Source organism: Mizuhopecten yessoensis, unplaced genomic scaffold (assembly GCF_002113885.1).
Source record: "Mizuhopecten yessoensis strain PY_sf001 unplaced genomic scaffold, ASM211388v2 scaffold4511, whole genome shotgun sequence".
NCBI classification, from domain to species: Eukaryota; Metazoa; Mollusca; class Bivalvia; order Pectinida; family Pectinidae; genus Mizuhopecten; species Mizuhopecten yessoensis.
Window position 1 is genome coordinate 141623 of NW_018405583.1, and position 23890 is coordinate 165512.

Here is a 23890-nt window from a genome sequence, read left to right on the forward strand (position 1 = left end):
TAGGCGTGTACTAGGGTCAATGCTCATCTCTGTAAGTCTCTAATTGGAAGTCATTAATGCGGAATTTGACAATCCGGACGAGTTGGTATGGGACAGTTTTGTTCGAATTTTCTCTTTTTGTTTGGTTCTTTCGTACATGTATGTTTATGTTCGCCACTGTAACTACTAAAACTGACTGAATACCAGTTTAATCATTTGTTGGCAAAGGTGTTATAGTTTAATGGAACCTATGTTCTCCTATACGAATATTTTCTTCTCTTGAAGAGAATTTGATGGAATTGTTTTTGTCCTTGTGTCAAAAGCATACGCGACGAGGATAACGACATGGCTCTGATTAGCTGGAATATTTAATTTGGTCATAATTCCGGCAAGTTTTAACACAATTTGGTACAAATCGTCCTCAAGACATTCAAGACTTCTTCACGAGCGAATTTCAAAAAAATATATATTCACTGTAATATGCAATGTTTCCCTTATACAACAGTTATGGAATATGTATGTGTAACAAGGTTATAATGAACTTTGCCCTTAAACTAGTTAAATATAACTATCGCCGATTTTTTCGAATCAATAATAATGGGCGTGTAGACTAACGAATGAGCACTGCCTGATCTGCTTAGTATACTGAACGCACACACAGAAAACTAATAAACTATATTGCTGCGTACAGAAATCGACAATTATTCCACAAATTCAGCATGATTTGCAATATACGTTGTTATACATATTGTATGTAGACAATGTACCCAACAACATTGTTTAATTTGTACCTGAATACACTTCCATTAAGTAGTGTGGCGTATCACTTTTCGTTAAGGCTGTGCATATCCCTGTCTTGTACACGTATATAGGGTGTGTGTGTTCAGTCTAACAGGGAAGCCGTAGCTACAGACTCACTCACCCGTTACATTACGGTCTTTTACCAACGCACACACACTTTAGGTTGCTTAACATAACAGCCTTACCTGAAGCATTTTGTACTCTTTTTGGCACAGAATATGCAATCCTCATCATTTCTAAATACCATCATCACCATCGTGGTAGTAGGAATGATAAACTAATAATTTATTCCATTTTGATATGTTATTAAAGGATAGCGTTAAGCTAACAATCATGCTTACAAATGCCTCTATAGTGATTGGATAGACTAGACAATCATGCTCGTTCCTTTAATTTGCTTCCTTGTTTGCTAGGTAAATGAGGTACGATATGTACATACAGACCATATTTTGTACGTTTCGGCACCGAGGAGGGGCGCTGTTACACAATTTGAATGGTAAGTATAGCCGTGTGTCAAAGTCACCCGAGTAGGACGAATTGCATATCGGGTAGATATACATATATACATGTAGTGCCGGTATACATGGTGTGCATAGTGGACGTGTTGTCTGGGTGATTCGTTTAGGTAGGTATTGTTGTCCACAGAACTTCCTGTATATCAGTTAACAATATATAACGTTTTCGAACCATGTGACAGATCTGTAATATTACGGAGGTTGCTTTTATGATTTTTGGTTCATGGACATTGTTTACTGTGATAGTAAAATGGCAGTTAAAACAATAGATATATAAAGAGAGCATATATTGAACAAACAATGTGTAATTTGTACATGTATGAGGAGCATGGGACTAATGTTTACCACTCAAGCTCCTCATTTGACTTTCTGTTACAATAACAGTATTTCTAGAACAGTGTGATTAACCATTTCTCAGGAAAATACAGACATTGTGTAAGTACTTTTTTGTAAGTTATTTTTGCTCTGTGTTACGTGTAATTCTGTGTTCTTCACAAGTAGCTGTAACGCTATCTGTCGCTATGTCTATAAGCAGAATATCGGTATTAAATTGTGTTCTGAAATTAATTGAGACAAAAGTAGGAATTCAAATGCAACTTCTTTGAAACAATAAGGCTTTCCATATACTCTCTGTGAAGCCTTAAACAGTTAAAACAGGACAGATGGAGACAAACAGGGGAAATACTGAAACGGGGAACAGAAATATTAAATAGGGAAATCACGTAGGAAAGGCGGAGGCTAAATTATAGACGGTGGTGTAGTTTATAGCTTACTGCATTCCTTAACTAACCCAACTGACATGTGTGTTTTGTGATTCTGAGAATATCATGTCGCCTCTGCATGCACATAAATTATGTTGGGGCGTCAGTATCCACCATCCGATTTTTAAAAATATGTATTTTTTATAGAAACGTGACACCAACAGAGACTACACACGAGCATACGTATTGTAAACATATAAGTGTATATGGGTGTACGAGCCGGTTGTGTACAGATGGATGGTTCTATTGTGTAACATTTAGGTATGGTTATGTTAGTTTAACCAAACCAGGAAGTTATGTCCACTACGTCGTTAAGAACTTGTTAGTTCAAAGTAAACATAATTAGTATTTTCGTTCACGTATGTATAAAAATAAAAGGAAGTTTTTTGTTCTTTCAATTTTCATTAAAGTTTGCATGCGCGATTATTATGCGATGTATATTACTGAATTTATTTATTTTTAATTCTTTTAATATTACTTCATTTTTTATCAGTTCAATGCAGGTATATGGTTTATACTAATATTGATATTTATTACATACTTACTAATAAATACGGATTTTTTGTATATGCGATACGCTCTAACCCATATCAGCCCTCGCCGTATCACACTGCAAAACCCGTATCACACCCCTTTTGGAAATGTTTCGTTTTCCAATATTTCAAAAGAATAATAGATCATAAGATAGTAGCTTTTATTAGTAAGTATGCAATAAAGAGAATAAAACATGTTTTTTCCTATCACACCCAGTATCAACCCGAGACTGCAATATCGGCTCGAGGGATGTTTTAGACATAAAAAGGCATGTGTTATTCTCTATTTATGTACAGTAATTTTATAATAAATAGAAATAAGTTTGACTTCACATGGTGTTTTAGGTGGGTAGCCATTTATGATCTAAATATGAATTCACTAAAAGTTTATAGATTGCGTGGGGCGCTTGATTTAATTAGCATAGAAGGATGGTCATGATTTCAGAAAAATAGGGCGTTATTTGATATCTTAAGTAATATTATCAGGAAGTGGTTTGATGTGAAATCTTTCTAACAACTTTCTGAGCGTTTAAAATGGTGTGCTTGAATGCATGTATTACAGCATTTTAAAAGTGGTTGAGTGTGGTGTTCAAGAATCATGCGCGTGACATGCATATTTTAACATGAGTGACTTGCCAAACGACTTAATATGAAACCTTCTATACATTTTTTTTATCATATTTGAAATGGTTTGCAAGACACATATTGCCCAGACCGACATTTTTTCAAAGTATTTTTTAAAGATCTTACTCTGCCTATTAGCTACTTATAAGTGTACCAACCTCGATGAATATTTATATTTATGAATAAGAGTACAGAGATAAGTATTTTCGCGACAATAAAGTCAGTTTGCATATGCATGTATTGTAATGTTTCAGATGTCATTCCGCAGTTAATGTATATACATGTACATGTACCTAAATTTCGGTGAAATATGAATTCAAAATTTCGTATTATTGTATGTTTTAATTGAAAACTTATGGTGAAATATGCTTTGCATATTTTATAGCGTAATCATGACCCTATACTTTTCATTATCTCTCTTAACAATTGCAATATGGGTAGATTTCAAAACAGTTGTACTTTATTAGCTTATGCCGTAGTGCGGCGTCCTTTGTCTGTCCGTCAACTTTTTCTTTTGAACGACTTCTACTGAAAAACTGATTGACCTAGGGTCACGGTATTTGACCAGTAGGTAGATGGGATGGAGTGTTATAAAGTTTCCTCACTAAAAGGTCACAGGGGTCAAATATGTTAAGAAATTCAAACAACAATATTGAAAGGACTAGAGTCATGATACTTGGGTATATTATGCACGCCAGCAATGCATATCTTTTCCTTAATTACAGTAATGAGGTCAAAGGTCAGCTTTAAGTGCTAGTCAGGGGTCAAAGGTCAACATGGGTTAAAAGTTTGAAAAATCTTCTTTTTATGATCCAACAATATCTGAAGAACCATTTGGTCTAGAGTCATGACACTTGGGTATGTTATGTAGACCAGCTGTATGAATCGTTTTTGTTATCACAGTATGAGATCAATGGTCAATTTTAAGTGCTAGCCGGAGTCAAAGGTCAACGTGTGTTAAAGCTTTAAAGTTACAATTTTCAAATTTCAAACAACAATATCTAAAGAACCGTTTAAGAGTTGTTAACATGGCTTGTGTTCTAGTTACCAAATTTGGTCTGACGTTACCTATATGTCAGTTTCATGTAATAAAAGAAACAGGTGAGCGATAAGGCCCCCTGGGCCTCTTGTTACTTACGTGTAAGTTATTATTGTAATTTAGAATTACCTACAAGTAAAGTGCTTCCAACGCTTCTACTCAATAATTCAGCAGGAGTGAAGACGGTTGGTCGCAACAACTTTACAAGGATCCTCTTCTACTTTCCTACAATGTATAATATCCATTACATCTAGAATCCTCCACATTGATTATAAAGAATGCACATACATCAAACATCTTTTCTCTGCTGTAGTACGTGTACTGTTAGGACAGTTGGTGCTATTTTCTTTAACATTTTTTAAGCCTCTAGATCTGCAGATATAATTTATACATATATGAATTTGATTGGGGATACAATTAATTTATGACATAATTCAGATCAAACGTTAAGACCTAGATATTTAGCTAAAATGTGATACAACAGCCAAAATATTGCATATTTGACACATATTAAGGAGTAAAATTCTGGCTAAAATAATAGGTAACGGTAGTTGGAAGAAGGCACCTCTGAGACAAAACGGAAAGGGTATAAAGATTTAAGATGAAGCAAAAATCTATCTTTGAATATTAATGTAACCTGTTCATGAAAGAGTTAAAGGATCTTTGACGAGTCACCTAAGCGAATCAGATGTAGTTTTAGGAGATTTTGTTGTTCAGGATATCTTGTATACAGATAACAAATTGACGATGGCGTTTTATTTGTATAATCATATGAGATTGTTCAACATCGAGGGAACTTACTTTGTTAGAGGAGTGAGGTTTACATATGTATATTAAGGGTGTCAAATGCAGTGGGTATCACAGGCACGCATAGGGAGAGGATTTCTTCTAAGAGGTTCAATTGTGAGCAGCAGCAGCAGCAGATTTGCACTCAACTAATCTACCTTATTCATTTATTTCTAATATGTTTGACATGTAAAAGACACGCAGTTGTACATTAGTTTCTTATATATTTGTCTGCTTATAAAAATGTCAAACAGTTATTGTTGCACTTCCCACTCATTTTTTATACTTATATATCGAGTTACTTAAACCCAACTTGTTTGACAATAATGGTACCATATGGACGTTCTGAATGATCAAAACTGGGGTATACATGATTGTAATTTATGTATCCAATCTGATTTTATTGTTTCGAAAATCCCTCCTTGCCTTAATTTTGGAAATAAATAACAATAACAATCAGGGCTGATCCAAATTGATAAACTTAAAAAAAAGAAATCGAATGTTCTACTGAAGTAAACCTAGTAACCTTTCAGGAGGATACACTGTAACTGAGATACACATTAAGTCAACTGACAATTCATCTCACAAACACGGTATAGATGTTTTACTTTCCTTTCGCTGGTCATTCACACATGTATATACACTTTAGAAGGAGTTTTCTCCCCTAGTCCCCAAATCCAAATACATTCTTGAACAACGTTTCCCTAAAACAATTGATTCAAATGTATTTGTTTACTTTATTTGTTTATTTGTTAATTATCTTTTAGTTAATGATGTAGATAGTTTATAAATATTGGATAACAAAACAAAAAAATAATTACTTACAAATGGCATTTTCAATATGATTCATGAGTTTGGAAATATGTAATTTAAAGTTTTACTACATCCATAAACAATTTCAAGATCGACTGGTCCCTTTGTTAACATACGATAGCTTTACAAAGGGACCAGTCGGTCTTGCAACGTTGCGACACGTTTAATACAAAAATTGTTTGGGATTAAAGTAAAACTTTGATGATTAGAGATCGCAGGTCTTATCTATGTAATTTGTTATTTATGCAGAACCACATATAAAGTGGCAACTGTCTTCTTCGACGACAAAAAACCGAAAGATGTGATATAAACGTAATTTTCCGGATGGCTGTCCAAATCATGTCTGTTTACCACAGTCGAAGAAAAATATGAAAACAAGTGTTTCTTATTTGATAGCATTCTTATCAGACTGTGTCTGGCCCCAAAATGTATGTGACGTCATTGTTATACAGATGTATTTAATGTAAACAAGGAGGAAACGCAGGTAAGTAAACATGTCATAAATGGTATTGGATATCGTTAACTGCATTAACGCTTATACAAATACTCGGCAGGCGAACGACCTATTTATAAATATACCTAATTCTGGTAGGTCACGCTCTCTTCCTTGTACTACCAACACACAAAGTCTGTATTTACCTAAGTCCCTTGGTTCTGTACACTATGTGCGATACACCAGCTACGAGGTGCTGTATTATAACTCGTGTATGTTAGAGTAAGTTACAATGCATTAATGATCATTACATACCTGGTGAATCTTACTATAGTAATACGGCCAGATTTCAAGCCATGCAAGATAAGGTCCTGTATTACACTCTATGATATTTCAACATTTTGTATTACCGAAGTAGCCGAGCTAATTTTTGACTGGAACACACCAGTTCCTAACCACTGATCAAATCAACGAAATGCAAACAAAAGGTTCCAAACATTTCAGCACCATTTTATGCTATGCTGACCTGACGTCATTATTTCGCCCTCGATATCACTCTGTCCGCCATTTCGGAAAAAAAATGAACATTAACACGCTAAAGACAAATAACATTTTTAGAAATGATCACATGAATACAAATAACAACTATAGTTATGTAATAAAAAATCATTACCATACTTATTTGTGATATTGCCTATTTAGACCATACAGGTACAATACACTTATCTCAGTTAAAAGTTATAAGGCCGTACAACTTTGTAATCTAATTCAGTTAAGTTACAACTAGCTATACAGTCGTATTTTCTCTCAGATGCTGTTTCAGCAACGCTGAATAACTATACATTAAGCAACAACTTCATTAGTTATGAGGCCGTGCACTGTGCATCCACCTATACTCTAGCTATGAAAGGGATTTGTCTAATAGTTATCAATCTATTCTAGACGTAAGTGCACTGTTTACAGACTTTCACGTAACAATTACTGCCACGCTAAACACAACAATAACCTACCGAACAACCTGTACAGGTACATGTAGATTTAGGTTTCAAGTCACGTTTGATCACATTACACGACATAACATTGTCAATGTATTTAAGGATCCCTCTACCACTGCCAAAGAGAACTGTAGCTAAGCATTGGGTTGGTTTTTACCAGCATAAATATAAAGCTTTAAATAAATAATAAAAAAATAATAATTATTGCGGAACTCATTGCGGGACTGTTTTTCGGAATATGATGAATACAAAATAAACAGTACATAAAAATTGTATATCTAGGTACTGTAAAGCGCGTTAGAGTGGCTTATTCTAGCTAGAAAGGGCGCTATATCAAGTTTTGTATATTATTATTATTTGACAAAATATAATATATAACAGTATTCTGAGTGTCAAAAACATATCAGCGGGGCTAGACCGGGATTCGAACCCGTACTGCAAAAATTAAGACTATTTCTGTAACTGACTGAGGTAGCTAGTCAACGGGAGTGTACTGACCCAACTGTTTTACAATTATATCGAAAACTAGATAAAGGGGAGGTTACTGCATGTTCGAAAATTCACTGTGCACTGGGACAGGGATCCTTGATATAATTTCGCGGGTTTTGGAGATATAATGAAATATGTTTAATAGAGAGGCGAACCAACGTGTCAATAAAAAACTAAAACAATAAAATAAAATAAATGGTATACGGGGCATGTCTATATCTACAAACCGTATAATTCGTGCATTAATTACATATTTTCATATTTTTTTCTTCTTATATATGTTAAGGTGAACCGATACTGTCAGATACACTAACTGTACGCATATATAAGACTAGCGTGTATCCAAGATAAAAACGGGTCTTACTGATTTGCATGCATTCCAAAACGTAAATGTACGTATTTGTCCTAAAAACAAGCTTCGAAGTTACATATTCATACAATGCATTATATATGGGATCACCTGCCCGACCACGTGTGTTTTCACATGGTTTTTCGGTTTCCACCTATATTAAGACATCCGTCCGGTAACATCAGGGCAAAAAAAGAGTGTTTAACTTAGATTGAAATTACTTGTTTCATAATTGTTGTAAATTAGGTAAAGTTTCGATTAATATAAAGCATAATATGCGCAGCAACGCTGTCCATTTTCAGCTCAAAGGTTGAACAATACATAAAAGTAACATCGCATAGCTTTAGATAAAAACTGGCATAAAATATACCAAATCTGTGGACACCTGTGGACGATTTCTTGATTTTTATTTATTCTTATTTTATTTTATTTCCAGGACAAGCACTATTCTCATCAAAGAGGTGTGTCATATGCTAATTCATACACCACCTTCAGAAACAGTACCGAAATGGCGTCGCCACTGGTATGTAATATGGCTAAGTTAGACCGTTTGTGTCTAGTGTGAGGTAAAGTAACGTCGATGGAGAAGGTAGGTAGCTTTGCTTGTAAGTGTCATCCATAGATCTAGAGTGACTCACTTACTGTATAACATGATATTCGGCCTGAATGCTTTGGAGTGTCGGTATGTTGGAAATGTCCGTATTTTATGTGACAATTTTTATAATTTGTATAGTGATGACAGAACTAGAGGGTTGGAAGTTTTGTAAGAATTGGGATGAAACAAAGCTATCAATGGTATATGTGATAAAATAATTTTAGGGATAGTTTTCGATTTTGACCAGGTTTTAGGAGAAAAACTATTCTGTATCTCTACAGTATATATCTGTGAAAGGTTCATAACTATTTGATTTATTAGTCAGATCAGCGGACATGAATTAATTTAAAAAAACCACCATAATAACTTGTGATCGGTTCAATAAAAGTGACAGATTTAAATTTGCATAAGCCTTAGTTAACTTCGCCCACATCTACTACATGTAGTGATGACGTCACGCAATTTGGTCTTTATACCTCCGCCTATATTTATATGTCCGTGGCCCTTCCTGTTGTAACAGGGAGTAAGCACTGGTTTGTTGTGGTGTTCGAAGGCGAACACATTTAAAAAGGGGAGAGTAGTGTGGCAGATTTTAACTGTGCATAGGGTTAAGGTCGCCTTCTAGCTTCGCGTTTCCTCTTAAGCTCACTGGTAGAGCGTCCGACTAGGAAGTCGTGGATCGCGGGTTCGATCCCCTGTGAAACATACTACTATCTTTTCTGTTACTGGGAAACTCTTAAGAGAGTACAAAAAATGAACGCTGAACATTTGTGTAGGCTTTCAATCGCTCCTAGCCGTCATCGGATATGTGCCATGAATAATAGATAGCTGATTTAAAACTAGAAAAAGCATTCAATGTGAAACGATCGCTTGAGCAATCATACATATCAATCAGTATATCCCTGTAATATCGGCTGTATTCGGTGACTCTCAACGGTGAGTGTGTACGCACTAAAGCCTTTTTAACGTGATTTCTATATACTTAGAACAATTGTTACACGTCAGATTGACATGTTTCCTTTCCCCAAAAAGGAGAAATGACAAATAATTACTATCTATCAGATACAGCCCAGTTTACATTGTTTATTTACACATGGGAAGTAGTTTAACAAACATTGTTCATCTCAGTTTGATGCTCTGTGCCATGTTAGGCATCAAGTGTTCCCGATGCTGTGGGCACCTCCGTACGATTTACTTACAGGAAGCTACACTGTATACTGTACGATTTCCTCTCAACGGCATTCACCTCACAGTCCAATATTGTATCCCGACTAATTATAGCTGATGCGTTCCAATAAGAGGTACACAATTTGAAGGTCATCACGAAGTTTAAAATATTACGATGTCAGGTAAAGAAAATATTTCATAATCTGGAAAGGTATTAGAAAAAAAATAATCCTGTCATTGTTATGTTAATAAAAATATTGCATAACAGATAACAAATCTGTGTGGCATCTCCTTATCTGTTATGAATAGCATGACTCTCTCAACAGTGTTATATTCTATCTCAGTTAGCACTCGTGGTTGTTTAAAGATGTCTTTTTGATGATATTCTCAAATATGAGGAAAATATTGAATTTAAAACATAATAAGAAAGGGTCATAATAAATACCTTTCGTATGCTTTTCAAGAAAAGTTCAATTCCCTGGTCACTACTGGTGTCTATGTTAGTATTCAAATTTACTATAAATACCAACAGAAATCAATTCAACAGCCCTGATGATACGTCATATATAGACTAATATAATCTTTCCACACCTTTGGGGAAAGACAGAAAATCCAAACCGAAAGAGAAAGATTCTCAAATTTCTTGCCCAAGGTATATACTCCTACGAACGATTATTTTNTTACCCTGACCGGAAGTGTCAAAATCTCTGTCTAATGGGGGAGACTATTTTTTTGTCCAACACTTTACAGGTGCTCTATATTATCTCAAACTTTACATCTGTTTATTTTGCAAGGAAAATGTTTCTTAATATCGATTTGATTATAGATTCATCTCTTTTAGTAGATAACATTGTAAACCTTTCCTTGTATTGTTTCAAAATGTTGATTTGTTTAGATACATATAAATTAAAAAAAAGTCAGAGCTTTACATCACTTTCATATCTTTTGATAATATTATGTATACAATATATAATAATAGTTATCAAAATCAAATATTTTTACAACGTTTTTGAAACAAGTTATATCAACTTATATTTATCAATTGGCTCATCTGTTAGCTCGCAGGATGTTTTAATATGGGATGAAAATGGAGTACCCGGAGAAAATCTTATTGGTCGGGCATGTGACCCCATAGCTTTTCACATTCGATCGTGGAATCGAACCCCCGGCCGCCTTGGTGTTATCCACTGATGATAAGAGTAATTAAGACAATATATATGGATGTGCTATCGATAAAAACAATTACACGTTAAGGCAATGTCTTGTAACGCATTACTCTTCAAGTGACATAGACAGAGTGTTTTACAGTATTTGAACACGCTTTGATAGGTCAGTAGGCGTCCATAAATATTTCTATAAATCGTACTTTTTCTTTGCGTTTGTGCAAACCAAACCTGAGCTAAAGTAGACATGCTGTAAATCCCATGATTGCGTCAGAATTGTTAATATGTCAACGTTTGTAAACAGTGCACCCTGTATCACAAGTGTACTGAATCACGTACAGAAAAATGTTTCGACGTCATTGTATTAAAGTATGTATTTTTTCATTGGATTTTAAGTCGTAGTTTTCTTGGATTATTTATCCTGCTTTGAAAGAAACGTATCGTAAGAATACATATTTCTATTGAAATCACAAATTAGTATTCGTGGATATGGAATTTGTGTATAGTGATTTTACATACAAACGTCTATAAAGCTTTCAAGGATAGAAACATTATTGGCAGGTCACACATACCAGGTACATGTATAGCATTTTGTTCACCTTTATCGTAGCAATAATACGTGCGTGTTTTTAAATATGGTAGCTTTTATCTCTAATGTATTCAATAAGATTTATCAGTGCCGAAATATGTATGCATCAAAGAAGACTTTCTACACAAACATGGTACGCATCGGTCTTGAAACGTTTGGACCCGTTTGATACGTAGAGTGTTTGATTAAAAAGTTATCTTTGATACAAATTTATTCTGTTAAATTTCTTTCTAATAAATCAGGTAAATTTATGTTTCCGTTTGCTGGTTGGTTTATTGAGTATGTGTGCTTTTCTTAATTTAAAATTATATGTTATGTCGCATACAGACGTGCTTAAAAAAAACTATAAATCTACATGTATATACATATATATTCAAATCCTAATTACGGAGATCATACATGTAATCGGTAATTTCACTTTTATAATTATTACTTAATGATCACATAGTTTGCTCATCAGAGGCTATCTAAACCACAGAGAGTTATCAGCAATATGAAGTATTAAACAGTTTTGTAGTTTAAAATCTGTTCAAGGTCGGTATTTAGCTTAATCTTAATCAGTAATTGATTCTTTTTACTTCAGATCTAATTTCAAAATACCAATATATTAGTTTACATGTTTTTAAACACACATGACTATTTTACATAATTATTTACATTCCCGTGGCTATTCCAGGTATACTTACACACACATGGTTATTTTACATATTCTTATACGCAAGCGGCAATTTTATATAAGTTTGAACACATGAAGCTGTTTCACATATTCTTATACACGCGTTGGTATTTATATATGCTTACAAACACGCTATTATATTCATACACCTACATATACATTCACATTAGCACACATAAATCTGTACATATGCATACAAATATTTGTTTATTTTACATGTATTTACACACGTGTGGTCATTTCACATATGCTTACAAACAAGTTTTACTTCATTTGTATTTACGAACAAGAAGCTATTTGATATATACTTGTATACATATGATAAATAAGTTGGTAGTGTTACAATGTACATTTGTCTACCCATAACAATATGAAATAAACATCCTTTATTGTTTGCATTATTTGCAGAACTTCACTGCGGCAGCTACCGGTGGCGATTTCGAAATGATACGCATGGATAGAGATAATGGCCATATCCTATTGGATGAGACAGTTGGTCTTAAAGATGAAAAAGTTGAGGTAAGCGATCATGAAAAACGAAGTTACCGTTTTAAGTTGAATTAAATATTTTACTGGCTGTATCTGATTTATTGTTACTTGCTTTGGAACTCAAATCAAATATGAAAAAAACACCAATACCAAACAAAAATTGTACTTCTGGTTTTTAACTATCTCAATATCGTCGTTTGAGTATCCAAATACACATATTGCATTTAAGAATATCGAATGAATTTAGAAAAAAGAAACTGAATTAGCCAAAAAAGTTAAATTGTGTCGTAAAATAATGTTTAAACCACACTACTTGCTCAACCTTCAATATGTTACGAATTCTATTGAACATTTTTCAAAAGATGTGCTGTGACAACACTAAACCAGAAACAATCATTAAGCATTATCTTTTTTATATATTTGTTTCAGAAAATGTCCTGCCGAAGAATGTGTTCTTTTTTTACTATCATTCCAATGGTTTTAGGAGTTATCGCCCTTGTGATCGTCGGGATATTATATCTACCGGAACCAACCAATCCTCCACCGCCAAAAAGTACGAAATGTTTTTATATATACGAAAACAGTATTTGCCTTTGCCTCATCTGTAACTCCCTAAGGCATTATTATCTTTCACTTGGGTAATATATTAAGCAGGTATTCACTGTATGAAATATATTTATAGTTTCAATTTCTATCCGAAATAAGATGAAATACCAATATTTTTATCAAAAAATGTTCTTTGGTTAGGATTAAAAGGAGAGTAACCGGCGTTAATATAGCGATTTTTTTTTGCGAAAGTCTACCATTTGATGATCACATAACCAGGATAAAGACCAAATCTAAATTTCTAAGATCAATACTATTGTCCACCCTTCAACATTACCACGATACCAAAATATGAATCTATTTCCCGTTACAATCAAAGGTTTAAGACCCATTTCAAGTTACTATATAGGTCATACTCCCATGTCCAAATCCCACCTAACAAAGAAATTGATCCTTATTTACATACTACTGAACAAAGTTGTAGACAATGCAATGTGCAGAGTAATATTGTGAAATTTCATGGTACGATTTCGAGTTATAAATGTATGTTGTAGAAAAGTCGCGCTTCCGCTAAATTTATGTGTACACATTAATACGTTATCAACCAAATGTAAATATAAATGTTTCTATATTCATGCATTTCCCTCAATAACTCCGATAAAGATTTGACAAATAGAATAATTAAAATCATATTTAAAATGCGTCAAACATGACTAGTTTTAACTCTTCCTTATTTGTGATTTTACTTAAATAATATTGATTTACATGTAATTATTGCATTTTTTGGAGAAAAGATATTAAAAAACCCACCAAAACCCCCAGTGAATTATTAAATTAAAACAGCGATGTACATTGTAGACTTATTTATGTTCAAAATTCTAAAATATCATTTCCAATTAGAATTACGTGTACAGTAATAGTGATATGAACAATGTATATCAGTATCAATTTACATATCTAATAAGAAAAGTTGCATAGTTACTGGTTATGCGGCCGTAAATGTGATTTGACTATATGTATCATGTGAGTAAATTGTATGTATATAAAACCATACTTAACCTATTTGTATTTAGTTCTGTTTTAATTTAAAGTATGAACCTAATTTTTTCAAATTCTTAATTTCCGGTGACTAGTTCTCGAACCATTGCCATTCTGTGATGGATCTATTTCCCCAAGTGCTTCCGCTTCTGCAGAGTCACAATGTCCACAAGTCGCAGCCAGTGTTGCCTTTGACGTTTCCAAAGTCAGATTATCCTTTCCTGGAAACAAAACAATAGTTAATGCAAGTGTTCATCTACGGAATTCCATCAACATCACTTTGGCCGGATTATGGACTATCAGTTGGTCATCGGATACACAAAAACTGACGGTGTCACCAATTCTGGGAGCTTTGACTTGTAACATGGAAGGGGTATATCTTTTTGAATATCTCAACAGTTCAAACGGCCTTGAATACTACCAGACATTCTCACTTACGTATTTAGGTAAGTATATAAATATTCATTACTTTTGTCTCTTACATGTAAAATGTAAAAAGTAATGTGTACCAATCAATATATAATTACTAGACACGATTATAAAGTCTTACACATATGCATGGAATAGGTTAAAATTTAACATTATCATGATATTCGGAATGCACCTATTGTATCGTATTCATTCGTAATTTACACATTGTTAAATTGTAACAAAACAACGCGTTGATGCATTGGCGTACTCACAATATATGCATTAGGAAATAAGAAACTTCAAACAGCACAATCATAGTAAAGCGTAATATTTTAATCGCCAAAACCACTTAAAATTACTTCTAAAATATGAACGTTTACAGTTAAATAATATAATAATAATAATACATGTAAATTTTACAATCCTCATTTAATGCGATAAAATATCTTATACAATGTATCTGTTATCAGAACTTTACAGTTGACAATGATAAAAAGTATAATCAAAGAAACGAAACATCTATCTATTTTAAAGCTCAAACTATTTTTTAAGGAGCATCCGTCATGCAAATAATTTAAAATCAAGCAATTCCCTTGAACCTAAAACATTAGTTAGACTGAGTAGTTATATGCAATTGATTATCGTTTGACTAAACGTTTGCAGGCTTGGGCTACGTATTGTTACATGCACGTCTTCATTGTAACTATCATAGTATACATTTGTGAGATGTTTAAAACTTTTCCTCAAGAAGTACTACGAATATATAGTTTACCCCGGAAAAGCTGCGATTAGCACTTTTATTACCAGACCAAGATTTGATCTGTTTACATAATTAACAAAAGTCCAATGTTTTACATGACCTAGTAAAATATACATTAATATTGATTAATAATAAAATGTAAACTTGGTAAAGGGCAACACGTAGTGAATCGTCAAATAAATTGTCATGACATTTTTTTAAGTCAATTTATGTTCGTTATGAAGTTCTGGGCGTAGAGCTGTATTTATATTCAAAATGTCTGTAACAAATCCTCATGTTTGATCATTTACAGGTAATTTGGAGGATGTGCGCGTATCTGTTCAACCATATTTGGGAGCAAATGGCGTTAGCAAATCAGTATATCTCTCGTGTTCTATGAAAACTGGATGTCACCATGGTGTTATCGTACCGGAACTTAAAAAGGGAGAAGATACTTTATTTCTTGATGATGTATCTTGTACCTACACATTCAATATTTCTGAAGGAGGAGAGGTTGTTTGTACAACGGTTATCGACGCAGATGTTTGGGTTTCAAAAGATGAAGTCATATGTTCCCTGAAGCCAGATGACGGGGTGCACCAACTAGTCCAGGATGGACGACTGAACACTAGTAGCGCTGATCTCACAAGTAAGTCATAAGAATTGCACTCGTTCTTTTGAACGACAACATATCAATATAATTTCTGTATTTTTTCTGGTAATGCCGTCCCTTATTTTCACCTACCTTAGTCCCAAATATTTAAAAACAGATCACACAGAAGAAGCCTCTCGAGTCGATGTGAGCTAAAAGGTTCGACCTTAAAAAGGGAAATCATATGTGTTGTTCAATTAATCAATAGATGATGATGAACAATTTTAGGCATGGAAATAAAAATAATTTTCTAAATATTTTGAAAAGTCATAGTTATGTTTGTTCTAGGGAAGTAATGCGTTAATCTGACGAAAATTGAGATGAAATATAAACGAAAAAGAGACGAAAAATTTACATGTTGTTTTCAAGAATTGATCCGTATATATATCTTTTCATCATTCAACAAAAAAAGATGCTATGCATAAATGTTATGAAAATGTTTCCTTTAGACAAACGTTTTCACATTTTAAAAATTGAACTTCCATAGCGAAAATCAGAGAAGTGAAACCTCTCAGAGTGAATCCCCTTGGCCATGAGCAAAAACATCTTTTATCAACTGAACCATATCTATGACATTGCAATAGATTTGATAAATCATTTTTGAAAAGAAAACCCACATCTTGTTGAATTTTGGAACTTTCACCAAAGAAGTAATAAGGATAACAAAACAAAAAGATATAATTTAAAAAAATCAACGGCAGTGTTCTGCGAGTAAAAATGACAACAGAGCCAGACTTGGATTTGAACCGTTGACTTCTAATTGTGTTACGGTCAACTTGACCAATTGAGCTTTCTGATATGCTGCAGTTGACTAGCCAAGTTCTTCTACTGCTGTGTCTAAAACGTAATTAAAGGGAAGTAACTGTATGAAAAATTACAGTGGAATTCTATAGTATTTTGCATTTCAGTTAGTCAGGGTTTTACAAATATTGGTGTTATAATCGGCTTAATATTTGTTTTCAAGAGCAACAGGTTTCTATGAATCAAGACCAAGTAATATATAATAACAAATTGTGTACGATTGTCATGTCAGATTATTGTTCTGCGGTATCCTTCACGATCGGCAAGCCTGGGTACATCAACTGCAAGAAGAGAATACATGGAGATGTGAATATCGCTCTGGAGAGGAAGGGTTACTACTTTGGTGACTGGACAACGTTGTTGACCATTTCTGGCGAAGGAAGCGGGAAAGCCCTCAATGATCGCCTAATGTTTACTGCAATGAAAAATGGAGATATTATGGAGATCAATATTACTATATCGGAGGTCCATTGCGGTGATAAAGGACATCTGGCCTTAAACTATTCAGACGGCTCGCGCACCAACATCGAAGTCAATGCCATATCAGGTAAAGTATCGAACACGGTAGATCAATATATCAATAATCATTTTAATATGCCAGGATAGCATTAAGGATGTCGATCTAAATATGAGCGAAAAGCAAGGTAATCAGAAGGAACCAATGTGGTCGAGAGAGGTTGCCATGTAAACTTGCATCTTCAAAAGTTACATTGGAGAATTGAACTCCAGTCTTATTTGTAGAAGGTGAAAGCTTCATATTTTACGCCATCGGACCGCTGAATTTTTTGTTCATCTAACCGGTTTTAATACAAACACGTCTAGTGATTCTTAGTTTCTTTGTTTGGATTTCTGCATCATCATCAAAAGAGATATTTCCTTTCTATGTATTTCTTGTAATTGTTAACTTTGCAATAGCAGCTCAATCTTTTGCATCAATTATAGGACAGTGTTTATACCATGTTTATATGTGAGAGAGTATGTTCATTTCACATTTTATATTGAGGATCACGTGAAATATGATATAATGTTCTCTGTGTCAGAGGTGCCATCAAGTTGTTCCGGATCTGAGAATAGATCACTTCACGCTGACAACAACTTTATAATATTCTGCGCATGGTGTCCTGGTCATGACGTCGAAGAAGTTCTCGTGAACCATACCAAGACGGAAAACGGCGTTGGAACAATGCTACCATCGTTTCCAATCACATTTTATGTGGATTCTAAGACGGAACATAAAGAACAGAATTTGACAATAAAATTTACCCAGCAGTATGGTGTGATGAGAGTGGATATCACCCGATTAAAAGGAGTTGGCTGTAACTATGGAGGCGATTACTCCATAACTCTCCGCTCACCACGAGGGTCGTCAAACAGAAACATACATGTTAACATCACAAGTAAGTATTACAGTGTATTATTCCACACCTATTTAATCTCACTGTAACAATACAGTCCATATTATGAAAAGTTGGATCACTGAAAGGAGTTCTATAGGGAAGATTATATCATATACCTGGGTCCGAACAACATGTTATCAATTGCAATCTACAGGCAAAACTGGAGAAGTATAACTCAAACGGGCTCCATATATTTGATGATATGTGTCACTTTGCTAATGTCTGTTCACGTCGGCGTTTTTTCCGTCATTGATTTTCAAACATGGTGTTCAGACAGCAGATTACATAATGTTTTATACAGGTAATAATAGACATGTCACTCTTTAGCAAACATCGCATTTAACATTAGTTTTTGTATGGTGACCCACACATATACACGTGCGTTACATGTGACCATGTGTATGAATTCATCAACAATATAGTCATGCCATCTTCAAAGTGAGATGAAGACATTATCTTTCTTTATTCCTAATAGACAACCTATTGCGACGTCATAGTAATACTTAAAAAATGGAGAAATAAAGTTCGTTTTTAATGGAAAATGATATACTCTCTGGGTTTGATAATAGTCTCAGGTATCACATGCTGATAAGGACACACTTACCCTTAACATGGCAATGTCGTGTTTTTTTATAGGAATTCATACTGTCGTTTGCTATATTGTTTTGTGTTCCCCCGAGTAACGTTGCATGGTCGTCTCTATTGTGTTGGTGCTATGGTTTAATATCAATTTAAATGCATCTTAAACTGTGATCAAAGTGTTATATGCGATACATTTCAAAAACAAGACATGATTATAGATATTTGTACATGAAATCTTTTAAACATGTCTCTGATAACTTTATCAAGGTGTCTTTCTCAATTGCTATAGGTTTCATTACTTCCAGCCAAATGGTCAAGTTTTTTGGAAAGTATAATTCGCGCGTGAAGCGATGTTACCTGGCGTGACGTCATTATCTTTCTCCTGATGATTGATATAGCCATTCATAAAAATTGATTGATTGATATTTATTAGAATATGTGAATACAATAAGCGTTAATTAAAATTAAGATGAAAAGATTTTACGTTTTGGCGGATACGAACAATTTATTCCATTTCCATATTTTGTGAGATACATAGGCCTTCATTGATTTGTATATTTTTTTTTCAGTCCCCCAAAGTCTGTATACGTATTCCATGACCGACACTCCTGTGATAGCCGGAAGAGATCTAGATGTTGAATTCAAGGGATTCATGGGTTGTTCTGTGTCTAATGTCATTGCAAAGCAGGACGGTGTTTCACTTCTGGCGAGCGCAGTGACGGTAAGGCTATTTCCCCTACGAAATCCGTTCGTTTGGCATATTTTAAAAGGTTCACGTTGTCAACGAAGTAGCAAACTTAAATAGTCCCATTGTCGCGTATACGGTACAAAATGTCTGTCGATAATTACATATTATAGTTTATTCTGTGTCACGGCTTACGATACACGGTTACACAACCATAACAAATTTGAATTTTCAATATCCTTTTAAATCACTATTGTAAACAGGTATAGAAACATGCAGTTCTTAACGAATTTTATTAAAAGAATGTTTCGATATGCATTTTGTTACGCATTGTAATTTACAGAAGACATATTCTTAACATTGTCCTCACAGCATAGATTACTAGTTTTTAGGTTGCTGACGAGGACATCAGGGATGCACTAGCGTTCAAGATCGTTTGGTCATATAAACCGGTGGAGCTTGCCTTACATACCACAGTTATCAATGCATCCATGTCATTTCTTCCACTGGGAGATACAACTCGTAGTTACACTGAATCTAAGAGGTTTGATGTACTAGAAGGTGAGACCGGTTATACTACTTCGACACTCTTGTGAATCACACCAATAATGATTTTGGTACTATACTTGGGACAATATTTCAATTTCGTATATTACTAAAATTGTCATTCTATTGAAGAAAAAAATCCTTAAATGTATTCTCTATAATACAGTTACAGTTGTACCATTTTTTATTTTATTATATTTATTCTTTAGATATAAATATCTTATGTTGAAATCGGATTAGATTTCAGAAAGTTTTATCTTCTGTGTACTTCTACTGTACAGATGATGGAAACAAATGCGGCATCTTTCAAGCGATCTAATACCAACAGTATTCTATAGTGTTGTTTTGTTTATTTCAGATTCCTATTGTGATAACTTTGCATCGTGTAACGTCGCACACCCGTCCGTCTTCGGCCTGTACATTGCGTGTAACTCTGCTAGTCTTATTCAAGCAGTGAACAAATGTCCAGCTGGCCTGAGTCTTATCTACCCGGATCCAAACAACTGCTTAGGACAATGTGGATAACGTACATGTGTTTATTCGAGTGACCACTTTTCGCAGTATCATTATTTTAGGTTGTTTTTTTAACGTTATTCACCCGTTTAACCATACCCTATATTTTTGTGGAACGCTAGCGGTACCATATATATTGAGCACAATTGTCAACCTGGATTATTTCCAGATCCAGCCAACTGCCTAGGACACATGAAATATAGTGATTTGAATTGAATGTTTGTTTTTAAATTTTGTTGTTGTTGTTAAATCAAAAATCAAGAGCACTTCTTTCACTTAATGCTTAGCTGAATGTGCTACTTGTGTGTTTCTGATATTGAAGCTGAAATTTCAGTTTTGTTTAGTGTTCAAGTCGAATATAGCGTGTAATATATCTTAACTAATACATCTAGAACCCTTAAAATAATGTACTCCTCTAGATCCCAAAATACATCGATTCTATGAGTAGGCTTCGGAAAGAACAAACACGTACACATATATTATTACTTTTTGGGCACAGTTGAGATAGAATGCCTTATATATCTTGTTAATGAAATCCAGTTACAGATATATTTTCTTCTGAAAACTTTATGTATTTATTTATTTGTGGTTAAAGTTTCCATAGTTGTAAAAATGTTCAATGTATATATGTAAGTAAATACTACTTTCGATTAGTGATTTATATTTTTTTTATGAATGTACATTTATTGTAAACTCGTCATTGTTTTACTACACGAAATTGACCAATCATATTTCGACCCATCCATCTTCCCTTAATGACAATCGTGTTGACAAGCATATAATAATATTTTGAGTTGTCAAATTAATATAAATACTTAAAATGAAATACACGAGGGATTCCTTACCTAATGCACTCAAAACAAAGGCAAAACACATGAGAAGTGTTGCGTTTATTGCATGATATCACTTTCCCTTAGCATTGGTTTAGATATTGGTAGTGCAAGTTAAACAGGGTACAGTATGTTGGTTGACTAGGAAGTAACGTTGGTTAGGACTGAAATATAATGACCTGAGGTCAAGGGTTCGATATCCTGGTCTGACCCTTTTGGTATTTTTTATACTGGGAAAACTGTTGTTGAATGTTTATGCTTATTTCACCTTTATCATTTATCATGAGAGTTCCAAAATGTATGGCTTTCATTTCATAAATGATTAAGCAAGCTACATAAAGTCATACAAGAAAACAAGTTTTAAAATGAAAATTGAGTTTTTGGCAGTGGCGTTGGAATCTCTTAATTGAATACAATGTTTATGGTACATGTATACACATTGTTCTCGTGTTTTATTTTTGTAAAGTGCAGAGTAACATTTTTTTTTAGTTTTATTCCATTTTTTTCTGATACATTAAGAATCAATATTTGATATCACTCATGGCTCGTTCGCTTCATTTCTCCCTGATCATCATAATGCAACTGAAATTCTGGGAAGAATATGCTTGATTTGTTGTTTAAATATCTGTAGATCGAGGTTATAATTAGATATATGAAAAGTGATCAATATCTTATTTCATTATTAACATTATATCCGATATGATAAAATATACTACAGTATACAGAGTTTCCTTTGCTTCCCCCTTTTTAATATATCCGTAATTAACGGATATTTTCATACATGTATATAGTGCTATTTCGTAAAAGACAAAGAGAAACATTTCGCGGAAAATTGGTCAGAGTTTAAACTTTGGCTTTGGACGGGTTTGCACCGAAGACTATTTATATCATAGAATGTATCATTGTGTTTTACCAAATGACATATAAATGAACAATGCCACGCATGATACATTAAATATAAAAGGACGGTATAGATGTATAAAATTGAAATTGATAAATATGAATATTTTTGTTATAAGTATACATTTTTAATGAAACGTTTACAGACAAACATAGAAAGGAATAAATTTATTGACGGATTGATATTTGAAATATTCCCGGACACTGTATTCTGAATATTTTAAGAAATATTTCATTCTTATAACCTCGTACCAATGACAAATGTATCATGCTTGGTTACTAACTTATGTTTTATTATTATTTGTATTGGAAATATGAAACCATAACATATTTTTGATGTCGAATCGACAAAATGAACATTGACTGCTCTTTTCAGAGGGTATCGGCTCGGAAAACGTCACATCTTTTGTTGCGCAATCCATTGATAATAGATCCCACAATCAACAGATCCCCAGCATATATTTAGTGGACCTTGAGGAATAAAATATTGCAAAACGATGGCAAAAAATTAATGCTTTGCGTTTTTGGAAGTTTGGTAGGTTTTTGTAAAAATATTGATGTTAAATTTTACCAAATATTACAGCTTTATAGATACTTTACGGGTATCATGTTTAATATTTTCCCCAATCAACTGAAGGACGAATTAGATTCCAAGTATGTGGTGCATATCGACAAAGGATGTCATTCATCTCTGGTAACTGAACTGGTGTATTCCTAATTTCTTTTAGAATAAAACGGCTCTTGAAGTGGATAAGTTTACCAAGACCTACAATACTGAGGTGGCCTAGTAAGATGAGAGAATGTAGAATGTTAAAGCCGAACTATTTTGTCGCCAAAGCGTCCTGCTTCCTTACTGAGGTTTGGCACGGAAAAATGTGTGTTTTATGACACGTTTTGAGCTTCCATGTATATTATGATTCACCGTCAGTGTTTTTATCAAAACAATGTAGAATATTTTTCTCATTTATATTAAATAATATGTAAGACGACGGGTTATGTATACCACAAATCAATCAATGAAGCACTGTCCAGTATTTTCCAGAAGCGTGCGGTTGGCTTAATGTCATTTTAAAAATAAAAATACTTCTTAGGCAATAAGTAATTAATCTTACAGCACCATGCAAAAAGTATTCATAATTGTCCATTTAACTCGATATTGCATTAATTTTTTTTTGTTTAATTACGCCATTGCCCAAAAATGCATCTGATAGAAAAACCGAACTACAAGATTTCTGTTAAAGCAATATTTATATGAGCTTTCGTCAGATGAAGTGTAATACACCATGGGTTAGTTTAATAGGTTTTCTGTGACTCATCAGTGACTATGATTATGGACAGTTGCAAGGGAGTTTATCATAGAGTGATCACATTCAGTATTAACAGTGATTTATTCTATTTTTGTTAATTGTAATTTGCTATATAATAAAAGATGATAAAACGATATGAATAAATTG

The 23890-nt window shown here is 33.7% G+C and overlaps 1 protein-coding gene across 6 annotated transcripts; it reads left to right on the forward strand.

Annotated features, from left to right (window-relative positions):
- Positions 1-1193: 1193 nt before the first annotated feature.
- Positions 1194-23879, forward strand: LOC110449145. 6 transcript variants are annotated; one of them, XM_021495792.1, is made up of 12 exons: positions 1194-1276; positions 1714-1730; positions 8554-8640; positions 12716-12826; positions 13226-13349; positions 14476-14826; positions 15844-16179; positions 17216-17530; positions 18024-18380; positions 19532-19683; positions 20040-20208; positions 20552-23879. In XM_021495792.1, the coding sequence occupies exons 1-12, from the start codon at positions 1198-1200 to the stop codon at positions 20716-20718; spliced, it is 2265 nt and encodes a 754-aa protein (XP_021351467.1). In that variant the 5' UTR covers positions 1194-1197; the 3' UTR covers positions 20719-23879. The 6 variants fall into 6 exon arrangements, with proteins under 6 accessions (XP_021351467.1, XP_021351468.1, XP_021351472.1 ...); XM_021495797.1 differs by having other exon boundaries at positions 1233-1276; positions 1680-1730; XM_021495796.1 differs by lacking the exon at positions 1194-1276 and adding an exon at positions 1286-1405 and having other exon boundaries at positions 1680-1730.
- The last annotated feature ends 11 nt before the right edge of the window (positions 23880-23890 follow it).

Coding starts and splice junctions, on each gene's coding strand:
- LOC110449145 (XM_021495792.1), top strand. CDS start 1,198: ATGAGGTACGATATGTACATACAGACCATATTTTGTACGTTTCGGCAC. Junction 12,827..13,225: donor TTAAAGATGAAAAAGTTGAG/GTAAGCGATCAT, acceptor TATTTGTTTCAG/AAAATGTCCTGCCGAAGAAT. Junction 16,180..17,215: donor TAGTAGCGCTGATCTCACAA/GTAAGTCATAAG, acceptor TTGTCATGTCAG/ATTATTGTTCTGCGGTATCC.